General features: G+C 37.7%; 1 protein-coding gene across 1 annotated transcript in view; it reads right to left on the bottom strand.

Moving 5' to 3' along the window:
* Positions 1-16,236, bottom strand: part of LOC134667213 (probable chitinase 10) — a 165,238-nt gene that overhangs the window by 38,662 nt on the left and 110,340 nt on the right. Inside the window, exons 4-5 of the mRNA XM_063524541.1 lie at positions 12,480-12,717; positions 4,450-4,629 (exon numbers count right to left, since the gene is read on the bottom strand). Of these exons, the coding sequence (XP_063380611.1) occupies positions 4,450-4,629; positions 12,480-12,717 (418 nt within the window). The remainder of the gene's footprint in view (positions 1-4,449; positions 4,630-12,479; positions 12,718-16,236) is intronic.

The raw sequence follows: 16,236 nt of genomic DNA, 5'->3' as shown, positions 1-16,236 counted from the left end.
AACTTATAATTTTACTAATCATTACAATATTTTTAATTCATACTTTATAAAAAAAAACAATAGTTTTTAAAGTGAAAGGTTTTTCATGAAAAAAATACAACCACGCGGACTTCATTAGTTTATTTTTTTAATAGTCAAAATCGAAAATATTACAACCTTTTATGAAAGAGAGTTAATCTTCTAATCTGACTAAAAAAGAGGAGCGTCTAAAAACATCGTAGAAATAATTATCAACAAATATTAATGTACCTACCTATGCCTATTGGAATGTAGAAAAAAGTGAAGTATATATTTTTTTTTATTCGGACTCATGATTTATAAACTTTTCTAAATAAATTCTGAAGATATAAGCTCAAGGTTTTTTATAATTTTGCGACACTATGTCACAAGCACCACGACACCACGACAAAGCGTGCCATTCTAGCATGCGCCGACGTGCACTGAGCGAGTGATGCGCAACATGATTTATCGATATCGATTAAATAACCAATTACTTTAATGGCCGCCGTAACTTTCAGGGGAAACGGTAACGAGTTTTAGTTTGTCACGATCCCGCTTTGTTTGGTTTATGTTGAGTAATTTGGAAATTTAAGTAAAATAATTAACGATTATTTTATTGCGAAAAAAAAGCTTATAAATAACTTGAACGTTGACGTAAAGGACAAGTGATAGTTTGATAGGATAATTATTAGCCTAATTTATTTGAAAAATATCTCTGTACAAGTTGTAGTTTATTTACTTGTAGTTTAATAAAATACTTAATGAGATCACCTCGATGATAACATGAGAAGAATCGACGCAAGAATCCCGGTTTTTTCTTGTATCAAATGTCAAACGTGCAATGTTTAGCGCCATAAAACAAGGCAAAATTAACATAATATCTAAGCATGCTGCGATATTACATGCTAGACTTGAATTTAAATTAGGTGTTGATCGCTTTTGTGAAAAATCTGTTCCTAATGACCGCAGATTCATCGATATTAAAACAATATCCTATACATGGTTGTTAAAGAAATATGTATGTTTCGATATATTCTGGTGAAATATCACCAAACGACAAACGTATTTAATTAATTATCGTTCTTAAATAAACTTGAACTTAAAATTAGTTTAAAAAGAACAAGCCTAGTCACAATAATTATATAGTTTAAGTATGCTTAAAAAAGCGGTATTTTTACTGCATTTTATATGTGAGCATAAACTAATTTTAAGCTATCAAATAAACTTGATTCCAACAAACGGGACAGTAATAAAATTAAAAGCAATAAAACGTCCTTCATCAACAAATGAATTCTAAAATACTTCCAAAACCACCGCAATAAAACCTTAACTACAGCACACATTGCGAAATCCTATTACCATAATAAAACATTTCAAGTATTGCAATCGAATAACAGTTTATATCAGTTAATCGTTGGCAATTAAAATTACCGATCGGTTACAACACTAAAATGGTAGCGACAGGTGCACTGAAGCACAGGAATATCGATAAAGCTATAGATTGCGGTCACTTCCCTAGTGGGTAACAGTAACCTTATGGTACCAAATGTTGTTGGTAAGTTCGAGAGTGCCCCGTACAAAACTTTCTTCATGGGATCATTTCGGTCTTGCTAATGTAAATGTGTTTTGGTTAGGTACTGGTCCGCCTCAAGGTATAAATAGGAACGAGTAAGATTTACCAAAGTAAGTTTAAATCAGCGGCACAAAAAAGTTGTTCTTTGTAACCGCACCGTAAATATTACTTATATACCTACGAGATCTCCTTTGCCTCTGACTGCAGCTCTCTGAAAAACTATTGAACAAACAACGATTTCAGATACAGCGTCCTATCGGAGGCGTCTCCAAAAACAAATACTGAGTATCTATTCCACCCACAAGCTGCAACTTCCTTTGAAAAGCAAAGACCTAAAGACCATTGCTATTACCATGTATTTTAAACAATCGTCTTAGAAAAACCAGTATAAAGAAACTTAGGAAACCGTTCTACTGAAGGTTCTTCTTATAATGGTCAGCTAGACGAAGCTGTAATAACAAACATGTGTTATTCCAATCAAGCACAAAATGCCAGCGAGTCTAAAGCTCAAGCTAGTCCAATATAAACGCGCTGTACGATCGCCTAATAGCTATAGCTCATACATACATTGGTCGGGCAGAGCGTTTGCCTCTGTAAGCGATTGGAAGAAACCGTTTGATGTTCTTAAAAACTTAAGCCGTTTTGGAGCTAAGCCGGCGTTGCACCTGGGATGTCCGATGTCGCCGATATTTAGCCCAGTCGGGACCAGATATTGCGCTCCCCGATACGGTTTAGAGTGAAGTTTAGTGGGCAGAGAGCATCTGAGAGAGGGTTAAATTAAAATAAAATAATCTTTATTGCAACTTTTGAGTTATTGCATAACATCGGTTCCTGGCTCTCAAAGTAGGTTTCCCTGTGTCTCAAGAGCCAGTTCCTTCCCGATTACAAGCTTAAGGTTACAATGTTAGACATTTTATGTCTAAAGGTTTAGCTGAAGTTAATAAAAGAGTTTTGGATTTTTCAACATATTCATTGTAAGCGTGAACGATACACTACGAACGTAGCCGATAACATATTTTTCCGCTTTGTAGCGAAAAGACCCTACGAACAAAGAACCCGCCTAGCAGGTCGCTGGCAGTGAAAGTGTTAATGAGTATGCATCTAGGGGTTTTGATGCAAGATAAAGCGTCCTACTCTTCCTATCGAACTACTTAAGGAAGTAGCATGTTATATTATGTTTTATAGAGATACACATAACTATCTATACATATAGTAGGTACTAAGCTCTCAGAACGGTGACCAACAAACGTACTGTTATCTGAAGGTACTCTGCTGAATGAGGTTACATTAGAATAGAATGGAAAATAGATTATTCAAATTCAGATAAAGCACAAAAAGTTGACGCTTAATAAACCATGTATCAAAAAAGATTGGGTAGTAAAATAAAAATATACACTAAATGTTTTGTCTCTGGTCTCCTACTATGTAGTGAGCACTCTCGTCGATTTTCTCTAATAAAATCGTTACAAGACGAATGTAAGATACGAGAAACGATTTTTAAGTGCCATTGTGTGTTTTGGCTCAGTATTTGAAAAAATATATTTGTTCCAGTGTATTTTATGCCAAATTTTGTTTTTATTATCCAAGTATATTTTTCTGCAAATCCACCAATTTTTACTCCGAGTTTGGAAATAAGTAATGTACCTACTTATTAAGCGTTTTTATATTTAAGTGTTACTATTGTTTTTTTTTTGCCTGCTTTTGTTTTAGACTTTTTTGCTGTTGTAGGTGTGTAAACGGCTTTGTTTTGATCAAACATAGCAGAATTCATTTTCATATTTAACTCAGAAACCGATTTGTAAGTACCAATCAACTTTTATTACAGAATGGTTGTTTTTGTCTAGCTATTTCATAACGAAATCACATCTGACGAATTCGCATCTTATTTATTTATTCTGGTTCTTTTGATATATTATTCGGCGATCGTAACATTACCAGACTGTTTTTCTAGCTAAGAAAAACCTTTTCGTTAATTAATCTAGGCTTGTAAAAGCCAGTCGGCCGAAACATCTAAGAAAAATTGGTATTGTTTTTGTTTTGCGCATTTATATTTTCTTCAGTTATTATTGCTAGCTTTCATTAATTTCTAGTTAAGATAAATAATTATGGGGTCATTTTATTAATTTAATTAGCTATGAATCATTTATGTTAATCGGCCATTTTGTCAGACTGCGCATACTATTTTTTTCTTTACCAAAATTGATAAAATCAGTCCGTCTATCCCAGGCATTTTCTAACCTACCTTTCAACAGAAGCACAAAATTTTTCTAATCATATAAAGGAAGGAGCTTGACTTCAGTTCACGTCCAAACCGTGCAAATTCGGTCCCTCAGGTACGGTATGGCGGAGTAGAAGGTCTAACGGGCGAGCAGTAGGCAATTAAAAATCTCCTTAAGCTTCTGACACAAAAGAACCAGCAATCTGGTGTCTGTCACAGGCGTTTTGTAAACAGTAGTACGAAATTCTTCTTATAATATCAAGGAAGGAGCTCGGGACCCCCAGTCCACGTCCAGGCCGTAGTTGCCATACTTCAGGTAAGGTATGGCGGAGTAGAAGGTCTAACGGGCGAGAAGTAGGCAATAATCTCCTTAAACTTCGGAACACCAAAGAACCAGCTACCTGGTGTCTGTCTCTCCGTCTATCTCGCATTTTTTAACCTACCTTTCAACAGCAGCACGAAATCCTACTGATCATATCAAGGAAGGAGCTTGGGGTACCTCCAGTCCACATTCAAACCGAAGTTGCGATGCCTCAGGCAGACTAGATGAAGATCTGACGAGCGTAGCGAGACGCACATATCTCCTTGAAGCTTTGAATTTCCAAAGAACTAGCCATCTGGTGTTTATTTTTCCGTCTATTACAGGCGTCTAACCTACCTTTCAACAACAGCACGAAGTTCTTCTTATCATCTCCACCCTTGGGATACTCCCAGTCCACGTCCAGACCGTCGAAGTTGCGGTCCCTCAGGTAGGGGATGGCGGAGTAGATGAAGGTCTGGCGAGCGTAGCGGGAGGCAGACATTTCCTTGAACTTCTGGGTTCCGAAGGACCAGCCACCTGGAAAAAATAATTGATTTTAATTGGATCTGGATCATCATTCTTGTTCTTATCATTTTCTCTTTATATTATTTATTTCATTATTTCATTTTTTGTCCTGTGTATATGCATGTGCTTTATGGAATAAATGTCTTTCTTCTTCTTCTGAATGCTGAATACATCTTTTAAACAACTTTACAACTTCAATAAAAGATTATATTGTCTCATGACATTTAAATTTTTTGAAAAGATGAATTCAGCATTCAGACCACAAGGTCGCTGTGTGACAAGATATTTTTTTTTTTTAGTTTTAAGATAATTATATTTTGTAATAATATGTATGCTAGTTTTAAGGTATTTATCTATGGGCCAGTTGCCTGAAAATAAATGTTTTCATTCATTCATTCATTATGATAATAAAAAGGGCATGATGAAATTGGTAATGATTATGGTGATAAATAATCGCACTGCTTGATTTTTGCGCCCTATGAAGATATGGGACATGAAATAATTATTAACCTAAAAGATAACTGAAATCAAAAATTTCCCTTTCCAGGTTTCCAGCAGGAAAACGATCATGGAATCGCTAACTACATTTACAATTTTTTTAATATTTAGCCATCAGTATTATTCATCTCATTGTTATTATTAGATAGTGTACCGGAAGAACCGCATCATCAGCTAAGAACACATTGAACTGCCATGCAACGAAATTTTTTTAACGTTCAATCAATATCATGTCAAGAAATCGTAGGGAATTTATGCCCTTTTCCGATACAAATGTCACTAAAAGGTCAATTTAATTTACTATGTAACACATTGCGTTAACAATCACGTACAAATTATATGTACACTGGCGTTCAAAAGTGCATGGAGATGTTTCAACCATAATATTAAAGCATTACGGTCGACATCTATCCATGCACTTTTGAATGCCACTGTACATACCTACATTTATATTGATCATAGATACCTACATAATTATATAATCTTACACAAATCAACCTAATCCAACGGTAAGGTCAATAACGTTTGTGTTGTGGATAGATACTAATACATAAATACCTGTATATAATAGAAAACATTAATAACTCAGGAACAAATATTGGTAACAAAACACATTGGTACATACATGGTGTGTCTGACCATGGGGCTTTAAATCCAGGGCTTGATTTTACTACCTAAACTGAGCTACTTTTACTATGGGACCAACCCTAAAATCGGGGAAAAATTTTTGGCTTTTCCATAGAAAACGTCGACATCTGATCAGCCAAAATGTATGAAAAATTAAAAAAAAATCGGGATTTCGGGGTTGGTGCCATAATAAAAGTAGCTCAGTTTAGCGAGTAGAATCGAGCCCTGATTAGAGGCATTTAAAGCCCCATGACACACCCTGTATAGTACATATTTATTTGTTACGGGGGATTCGAACCCGGGACCTCCAATCCTCCCTAGTTAAATTACCAATAATAAAAACAAAATGTGCATGACTTTATTGGCACTTTTCCTTGTCGATATTTAACCTCATAAGAACCACCATATCAAGTTTTCCAATTTTCAAATTGAACCTTGTTCTATAAGTAAATTGGAATGAATTTAGTTTGTTTCAAAACGCTTTGAAATAAAAGAAATAGTTCTTTATTTGTTTCATGAAAGGCTCAAATCAGATTGCTACGAATATCTATATTATAATGTACATTTAGACTGACGAAACTAAAGGTGCTAAGATTAATAAACCACTTAAAAGATAATCCTTTTATCGACTCGTATTTGAAACCAATACCTTTCAACACGTCCAATATAATCTTTCTTAACGCCCAAGGTAACCAAACATACCAATCGTTTTCTCCACAAAGCAAACAATTATAAAGTGATGTGAAATAAAAAATATCGATGTCGACACTCGCAACAGATTTCGCAAAGCGAATAATACGCAGTTACGCCACGGCTCTAGTTAGGGAAACGGGTGTGGTTTTTATCCACATTCCCGTGAATATAGGTGAAAATGTCGACGATTGTGCCTTGCGTGGGAAAGGCTTGGCGGCTTGCTCGCATATGAGATAGTGGTGTTATTATGATTTATCGATATCGATTGTTTCACGAACAACATACGAATAACAGTTTGCTTTATTATTGATATTATATTAGTATCAATACTAAGTACAAGCAGTGGTGGCCGAGTGGATATGACTTCTGACTTTCAATCCGGAGGTCGCGGGTTCAAATCCTGGCTCGTACCAATGAGTTTTTCGGAACTTATGTACGAAATATCATTTGATATTTACCACTAGCTTTTCGGTGAAGGAAAAACATCGTGAGGAAACCTGCATTCATCTGCGAAGAAATTCAAAGGTGTATGTAAAGTCCCCAATCCGCATTGGGCTAGCGTGGGGACTATAGCCCAAGCCCTCTCGCGCATGAGAGGAGGCCTGTACTCAGCAGTGGGACGTATATAGGCTGAAATGATGATGAATGATGACTAAGTACAAATAAACACGGTTACATTACGAGAAGCGCAATATAATCAATATGTTGCATCAGACTGCAGTTCGTTTGAGGCAATTTTGTTTAAAATTGTACAAGAAGCTGCAAAATTGCATGGCCGCATTATGAATGGAACCCATTCATAAGCAGCCATGTATTTTTACAGCTGGGTGTACACATTTTTTTTTCAATAAGGCATATTAGGCGTAGCCAAGATGCCGATCGTTTACGCTCCGTAGCGATCGAAACGCAACTGTCACTGTCGCACTAATATGGAAGAGTGATAGAGAGCCATAATGCTTTTCGTTGTCGAAGCGATAGCAATTGTAACCTTGGCTAGGCCGGCAGAATCACGAACTCTTTCGATCCTAATTAGAAAGAAAAGTTTTGCCTTTGTAAGCTTACAGCTGAGTATTAACTAATTAGGTTATATCGCATATATATTAACTAATTAGGTTAGGTTATACCTACATTAGGTTATATCGCAGAAGTATTCATTTATTTACCTGAAGTAAACTAAACAGTGATACTTAAGCATTGTATAGCGTATAACTTTGTTTATGATGTAAAAACAATTACATAGCAGAAAATACACAATAAAAAGTAACAATTAAAGGTAATTACGTTATGTCACAGTTTTAACTACTAATAGTTAACGATTTAAAACCATCGGTATTTTAATTAGTTATTTTTACAATTAATTGGTCAAATCGCGCGCAAACGGAGCAAAGACGAAAGAAAGGAAATTTAATCGAATGGACGTTAGTTCTAGTTGTTATGTAAACAATTCGATTAAATTTTTAAATACAATGTATGATTATGTTATCAATGTTTTCAATTGATTAACGATTATCATTGATTTAATCAATTACATGACTACATGCGTGTTTCTATAGCTCGACTTTGCGGGCTTTTTTAAGACAGTTACGTACTTCTTTGTAACTTAAACTAACAATCTCTTTGTTGCAACTCATAATCCGATCACTACAATGCATAATAGTTTTTTATTGTTATTTTGTATCTCTATATAACCGCGTGCTAACGGTTTAAGTAACATATCTAACTGTTTTACACATTACCCAATCAACAATATGGAATATAAGGTTCTTTGGGGTACTTGCTACGTAAGCGGGGTAACTTTGATACTAAACGAGTGAATTGCAAAATTTTTTTACATATTCCATTGTGTTTAGTTAGATCCATGAAAGTATGTTAGCGTATACTATAAACTTATATGTGTACGAATTAAGTATAATACAATACAATTTACATAGTTAATTTTCGTAACACAAATGAATCAATTAAGTTAAGACTACGTAAAATTTTTTTGCACATCACTCAAACCAGAATCACTGCATTTTTTGGCAACAAACGGTACTGCATCGTTTACCAAGGTATCTCGCTTCCACGAAGAAATTTGTTTTGAATCCTTTGAATTCCTTTTCTCATATTCAAATGTAAGAATATGATATGCTAAAAAAGCAACTCGAAAACAACGTCGGATTCACCGGATTTGCATATAAAGCGGATCTTTGTATGGAACCCTTAGCACGATCTCAACACACTTGACCAACTGGCGTAACGAGAAACCGCCCCAGGCTAGCATGGTACACAGATATATAAAATATACCTTTCTAAAGGTGACAGTCCATTTCCAACGACAGCTGCATTACTGTTCATTTTAGTATGGAAATTGACAATGACAGCGACGCGTTCAGTACGGGGAGTGCAGCTGCGGTTAGAAATTGAATGTTACCATAATGGTAACATTCTATTTCTAACCGCAGCTGCACTACGCGTCGCTGTCATTGTCAATTTCCATAGTAAAATTGACAGTAGTGCAGCTGCGGTTGGAAATGGAATGTTACCCTAATGATGCCTAAAAGCCCGTAAATTCCACTTTGGGAACTATTGTATAACCACCAACTTTTGACAACCAGTCTTTCCTAGTGGGTAGTGACCCTGCCTGTGAAGCCGATGGTCCTGGGTTCGAATCCCAGTAAGGGCATTTATTTGTGTGATGACACAGATATTTGTTCCTGAGTCATGGTTGTTTTCTATGTATTTAAGTACATATTTATATATTATATATATCGTTGTCTGAGTACCCACAACACAAGCCTTCTTGAGCTTACTGTGGGACTTAGTCAATCTGTGTAAGAACGTCCTATAATATTTTTTTTGATTTATATTTTTTTACAGTACATATATTGTGCTACTTTACCGCACTAGTGTAATAATGAACACATTGCGTATCTACGTCGAACATTTAAAGTGCCATATGTACTATAAAACGTTGTACGATCGATACATGTGCGAAATGTAATTCGCAACTCGTGTCGATATAAAACACTCCCAAACCACTTGTTATGAATTTCCTACCTTCCGCACTTGTATCGTAATGTACCTACTATAAAGGAACCCGTGGATAATGATCTTGACTCATAATCAAAATAAATAAATTAAATTAAATAAATTAAATTTCTATTGGGACCCGGGTATGTCCTTAAACTACGTCCAGGACCCGGGTATGTCCTTAAACCACGTCCAAGACCACCGGTGGGCGGGCAGCAGCGTCCCTCAAATTCGGTGTACTCGACTGCGATCGCCAACCCGCCTGCAAAGCGTGGCGATTATGGCATTCACCCCCCCCAAAAAAGGGGGAGGCCTATGTTCAGCAGTGGACGTCTTATAACTGAAATGATGATGATGATGAAATTTCTATTTCTAATGTAACACGCATCTTCTGTAACAATTACTGTAATTTATATTGTTTGGTTGTTTGTTATCCGTAAAATAAAGCTTTCTCCAAGATTTATTAAAAATATTCTGTTGAATAGAATCTAGAAATAATAAGATAAATAGTAGGTTCACATAAAAAAAAAAATCTTTTACAAGAAACCTGCTCCCTGCTATTATGTTTCCATACTAATTGTTTTAAATTCCCATGAATATTCAGTATAGTCTTAAGAAATTATACAAGTATATTATACATATATAATTATACAAGTATTATTAAACCTAACATAAGTAGGATAATCATATTTATAAAAGGAAAGTGCTCTGCACAGCTTTCTCGTTGATACGAATGAAACGAGTAAATGGAGTTTGCATTTGCGTAGTCTAACTAGAGATATGTCCATAACAATGCCGAATACCTCCTGAAAACTTGCTGGAAATTTTCAGGAGCGGTGGATGCGGCATGCGAAATTCGTGGCTTTCCGAGAATTCAACATGCAAGCATTTAAGCTGTTAAGCTATGGTTTTATAAATGGAATATTTAACAAATAATTATACACAAATGTGTGTGTATTTACTACCCGACTTCGCCTTATGAAGTGTTTAGATATACCAGGATTTTGCATACAAAACTTCACGAGATTATACGTACTCGCTCTATTTCCCTTGTATAATTTTTTAGGGTTCCGTACCCAAAGGGTAAAACGGGACCCTATTACTAAGACTTCGCTGTCCGTTCGTCCGTCCGTCCGTCCGTCCGTCCGTCCGTCCGTCCGTCCGTCCGTCCGTCTGTCTGTCACCAGGCTGTATCTCACGAACCGTGATAGCTAGTTGAAATTTTCACAGATGATGTATTCCTGTTGCCGCTATAACAACAAATACTAAAAACAGAATAAAATAAAGATTTAAGTGGGGCTCCCATACAGCAAACGTGATTTATGACCAAAGTTAAGCAACGTCGGGCGTGGTCAGTGCTTGGATGGGTGACCGTTTTCTTTTTGCATTTTTTTCCGTTTTTTTTTGCTTTATGGTACGGAACCCTACGTGCGCGAGTCCGACTCGCACTTGCCCGGTTTTTTTTAGCAACGTTATCTATTTTTTTCTTGAGAGTTAAACTAATATAGGAGATACATACCTCCTTTTTATATCGCTGGGGCGGGGGGAATCTCTAGTATCAGACATAGTGGTATATATGTTAGGTAAATTTTCGTGCCAAGTTTCAAATTATTTTTTTAAGCATGTCATTTCAAAATGAGAGCGTAATTTCGATTGTACGGGAGCGTCTTTTTAGCGGCGGATTCGTGTGAATCAGAATTCATATATTCTACTGAGGTTACGCGTGTGACTGATTTGTTTTTAATTATGGTTAAGTATTGTAGTTAAATAAAATCATAGTATTAAGAGTTAATGAACGGAAGACGGTAGGTATTTAATTAGCATTTATTTTACGACTAACAGACATGCAAACTGTTGGGATCGCAATCTCCAATTTTTTATCTGTATAAAACTAAAGTGCAGTACGCGGCCGCTGGGCTCGGCTAGTATGCATGCGCATGGGTTGTATCTAAAGTAACAACGGCAGCACAAGACATTATGGCTCCTCTTCACGATGGGCCAACGCCCGCCTCTCCAAGGGACGCAGTCATGTGGTAGAATGAGATAGCAATATCACTTGCTCCCTCTAACGCATAAATGCGTCCCTTGGAGTGGCCGACGCTGGGCCATCGTGTAGAGGAGCCATTTCGTTTCATCGCGGCCAATTAGAAATACCTAATTTAAAAACCGTTAGCATAAAGAGTTTGTTCGGAAAGAGAAGAGTCGTGGATGTATTGGGCCCCATACATTCCTCGACTCTTCTCATTCTTCACAGACTATATACTATATACTTGTTTTTTTTTCTTACAAATCGTTCATTTTTCAACCATTCATACCATCAACCACATTCACTTTCGTTTTGGCATGTTTTGGCAATTACCCCTGTAAATCAGTTCCTCTTGGAAGTTAAAATTACCAATCGCAGTTTTTTTGTGTCATCAAGATTCTGACATGTAAATACAGCGCCGTACTTCAAAGACAATGTACATGGTAAAATGTAAGACTTATTTATTTTAAGCTTAATATTATAAATACATTTATTATTAACGGCCTCTTAACCTAGTCGGTAGTGACCCTGCCTACGAAGCAAGAGGTCAAGGGTTCGAATCTTGGTAAAGAGCAATTATTAAATTTGTGTGTTAATACTAAAATCACAGATTTTTGTGTGTTGATAATTAAATCACAGATTTTATGTTCCTGGGTTAAAGATGTTTTCTATGTACCTATTTAACTATTTACTATATCTATATAAGGTAAACGTACTAGTGCTCGACATGCTAATGCCCAATAGATGACACCTTGCTGTCACCTCTATTGACAATGACTTAAGTTTCAAGATGACATTCTGAACTGGGACCATGTCGCGTCGCGCACCAGTATTTACCGTACATATGTAGATAACACTATATGTAATCATCGTCTAGTATCTACATCACAAGCCTTATTGAGCTTACCGTGACTTGATAGATTTTGTGGTGTCTGATGGGATCCCTTTGCTCAGAAGTGGGACACAAGACACAATAAAACCGTTTAAAAAATTTATAAAAACTTACCAATAGCCAAAAGAGTTTTCAACTTCGGATTAGCCTTCTTCAGCGCATTGATTCTGTCGTACAATCCGGTCTTCCCGTCCTTAGTCTCATCGTTGGACTCGAAGGAGCTCAGCTTGCCCTTCTTCAGCCAGCCGAAGGCGAATATGATGTGGGTGCAGAGGTCCGGCTGGATGTCTTCAGGGGTGAACTTGCCAAGTTTGGTGCGGTATTGGGACCAGTTGGTGTAGTAGCAGACGATCTGGGGAAAGACGTAAACATGTTTTAACAAACTTTTATTTAGTTTCAGTGCGTATAAGTATTTGTATGTTTGATTCAAATCTTGAAACTTAAATCTAAACTCCATACTGTAGACCCTCGGGAAAACCTCGGAAGGGAGCTCATTCCACAGCCGGAGCGTCCGTGGGAGGAAATTCCTCTTAAATCGCACAGTACGCGACCATTTAGGTTCTAGGGTGTGAGGATGAACACTCTGCCGACGGCGAGCGGTGCGGTAATAGAAAGCGGCCGTTGGCATCATGTCAAACAATTCTCCAGAGCACAGCCCATTGTACAAGCGGTAGAACACACACAAGGAGGCAAAGTCTCTCCTTAGACTTAAAGGTAAGGATTTGTAAGAGGTAATAACGTTTTCGCCTCTATTACGTATGATTGCTGAATTACGGACCGACCGTAGCTCAAAATAACAGCCATTAACGTTGTTGGCCTATTACTTATTGATATAAATAAGTGTAGGTACCTAATAAGCACCGGTCGATAATATTATTAAACAAGGTTTTTTATCGAAAGTAGTTTAGCAATAAAACTTATATATAACAAGTTCATGATAGTCGCTAAGCCAGACCGGTTCTGACTCATTTACCGATTATGTACGTTCCGCATATATTAGTTTGATTATAATATCGATTTTAATGACATATGCTAATGCATGGTTGATATATAAGATATTTCTATTAAAACCCATAAGGTATTAATTAGACATGTACTTGTCATAGGATCATTAGTCAAATGGCCAGCGGAAATAAATTTTAAATTACTTATACCAATATATGTTTGCATTTGCTATGAATTTATGAAGAGGATTCGACACATTAGAGCTACAGTTCTAAAGTCATCTTCTTCAATTTTAGAGGTATCCTCATGTCGGTGGAGTATTTTCCATTTCTCCCTCTCATATGCTATATCCTTGACCTCTTGATACGATACGACACCAGCTTTTTCTTTTAATTAGGTACGTCTTGGTCTACCCCTGCCTGTCTTTCCTTTTATATTGCCTCTAGTTCTAAAATAGCTGACATACAGGGTGTTACTGACCATGGGGCTTTAAATCCAGGGCTGGATTCTACTCGCTACACTGAGCTACTTTTATTATGGCACCAACCCCGAAATCCAGAAAAATGTTTTTACTTTTTCATACATTTTGGCTGATCAGATGTCGACGTTTTCTACGGAAAAGCCAAATTTTTTTCCCCTATTTTAGGGTTGGTCCCATAGTAAAAGTAACTCAGTTTAGCGAGTAAAATCAAGCCCTGGAATTAAAGCCCCATGTTCAGACACATACTGTATAATAAAGTGGATATAAAGTGGTCGTTACAATCTCTCAATTACTGATTCACATAATAGTATGTGCTGATCAATCCAATAGTGTATAAAAACAAGTTACATTATTTAAACCACAATTTAAATACTATGCAAGTCTCCAAACAATTAGCACCAATCTATCAATGTCCACCATTATTCAACACAAGTGAAATTCGGAATGACATTTCCCTCTTAAAGCATTGTTGTTTTACCAATCTAAAAAAACAACTACTCACCCCAAAGTATACTTAAAAGCTTTAAACATAGAGCTCTTGAAAACTGCAAACGCTTAAGCAAAATACACGTTGAAGGCTAACAACTCTACGCTCAAAAAGCTCCATAACACATCCGCGTTGCATTTTGCTAAAACACCAACTTACCATATCAACTCTCTAAATCATGTGCCACTCTTATTGCTTCAGCTTTAGGTTCATTATCTAGCGGTAAGAAGTTAGTAGATGGCAAAGGTAAGTTGGCATCATGGTCCTCGTAAGGCAATGGTCTTTTCCTGGCAAGTTCACAGCAAGACCACTTTCCTAAATGCGTTTACCGGAACAGCGCGATTCCGCGTATCCTGTCGTTTTCTAGCTAATAGCCCTTTAATAGATGTTGGAAAACTATTATGGTCCGCGATTTTGTTTAAGAAGATTTGAGCAAAACTACAGCACTTTGAATCTTTGAGATTTCGAGACACGTCTTGTTTTAGAGACAAGTTTGAAGTTTATAAGTTTACTCACAGGCGAAACGGGTTTCGCTGTTCTGGTAACGAACACGATTTTTTTAATGATAATTGATTGTTTACGCCAAGTGCAAGCACCTTTCACATGTGCCGTGTGCAATAACCGTAGGCCAATTTCCTAGAGGCTCAAGCGTAACTTAAATGGTATGTCACTACATTCATTATGGTAAAACTTCATATCGATGGATTCTATTTCCGGAACCAGGACGATTCGGAGCGTTGTAGCGAACGCACGTAGGTTGCATTCCTGCCGGGTTTGAAGCTAGACTTGGCCGCAGCCATTGACCACGCCGCGTGTGTTTTCAGTATAGTTATTTTCTAAGAATAGTAGTTGTCGTGTCACGATTGTCACGCATCAGGCGTCAGTGTACGAACGAATAAGTGTAGATTAACGTAAAATATACGTGCATATGAAACATTGAGTTTCTTTTCATCGCCACACCTACCCGAACCACCCAGGCCGGAACGGCCAGGGTCCTCAGCGGCATCACAGCAGGCTTTGGAAGGCCTAGCTCCTACCGGACCACGCGAGGCGTCACACCGGAGCGGTGGAGGCGCTCCTCACCAGCAACGAGCACCAAAGGAAAGAGAAGTATCGGAACGCGACCACGGGAGTCCGGGCTAACCGCCTTGTGACGTAGACATTTTTGGTGTTCCCATCAGAGGGGAGGAATTACAGCACGATATTATTGAAAGCCATCGTCATCAACGCGAGCACCGCAGCGGTACATCGCATTGGTAGCGTAATCATCGCTTCAAGTACTCATCGTGTCAGCATTATTCATTTTTGCCGTTAAATTCAGTGGAAACGGAGCCCGGTGCGGTTGGGCATAGTGCGAAAAAATCAAATCAAATCGTAATAAAAGGGAAGGCGTCGGCCGCCATTTTCTTGCGTAGGCAACGGACGGGGACCGTACAGTGCGGAGTGCGGCCATCTTTAGCATAAGGACATTTCCGGTTCGCGGCAAACGTCAGTTTGGGACATTTAGGTTAGAATTATCTGTCAACGTCAAGTGTCGCCAATAGATTAATTAGGTTATCGTCAATATAAAATCCAACTTTAAGGTAAAGCCAAAGCCACCTAACTTGTAAACTGTTAGTCGAATAGTGTCACAAATTAGTGTCTTTCATTAATCGTAAAGTAAATTCACGTCATGTCGTTAAAGTCAATCAAGGTGCAGCTGCGCACCAAGTACCAAATGTTGACCGACTATGCTGGCACGGTCACATCACGACCTGACAGCATGGCCGCGTCGGTGGCGAAGCGGCACTTTGATCTTATTTATACTGAGTACGTCAAGGCCCACGAGTCACTGCTGGCCTACGAAGGTGAGCTCGAGGAGGAGGAACGACTTCAATACCAGGAGTGCTTCAGCGAGGTTAACCGGCTGCTGATCCAGCTAGACGAGGCGTCGGCTGGAGAGGCTGGCCAGTCACACA

This window comes from Cydia fagiglandana, chromosome 9, assembly GCF_963556715.1.
Source record: "Cydia fagiglandana chromosome 9, ilCydFagi1.1, whole genome shotgun sequence".
NCBI lineage: Eukaryota > Metazoa > Arthropoda > Insecta > Lepidoptera > Tortricidae > Cydia > Cydia fagiglandana.
The sequence above is the reverse complement of the archived record's forward strand: the minus strand, read 5'-3'. Positions and strand labels throughout refer to the sequence as shown.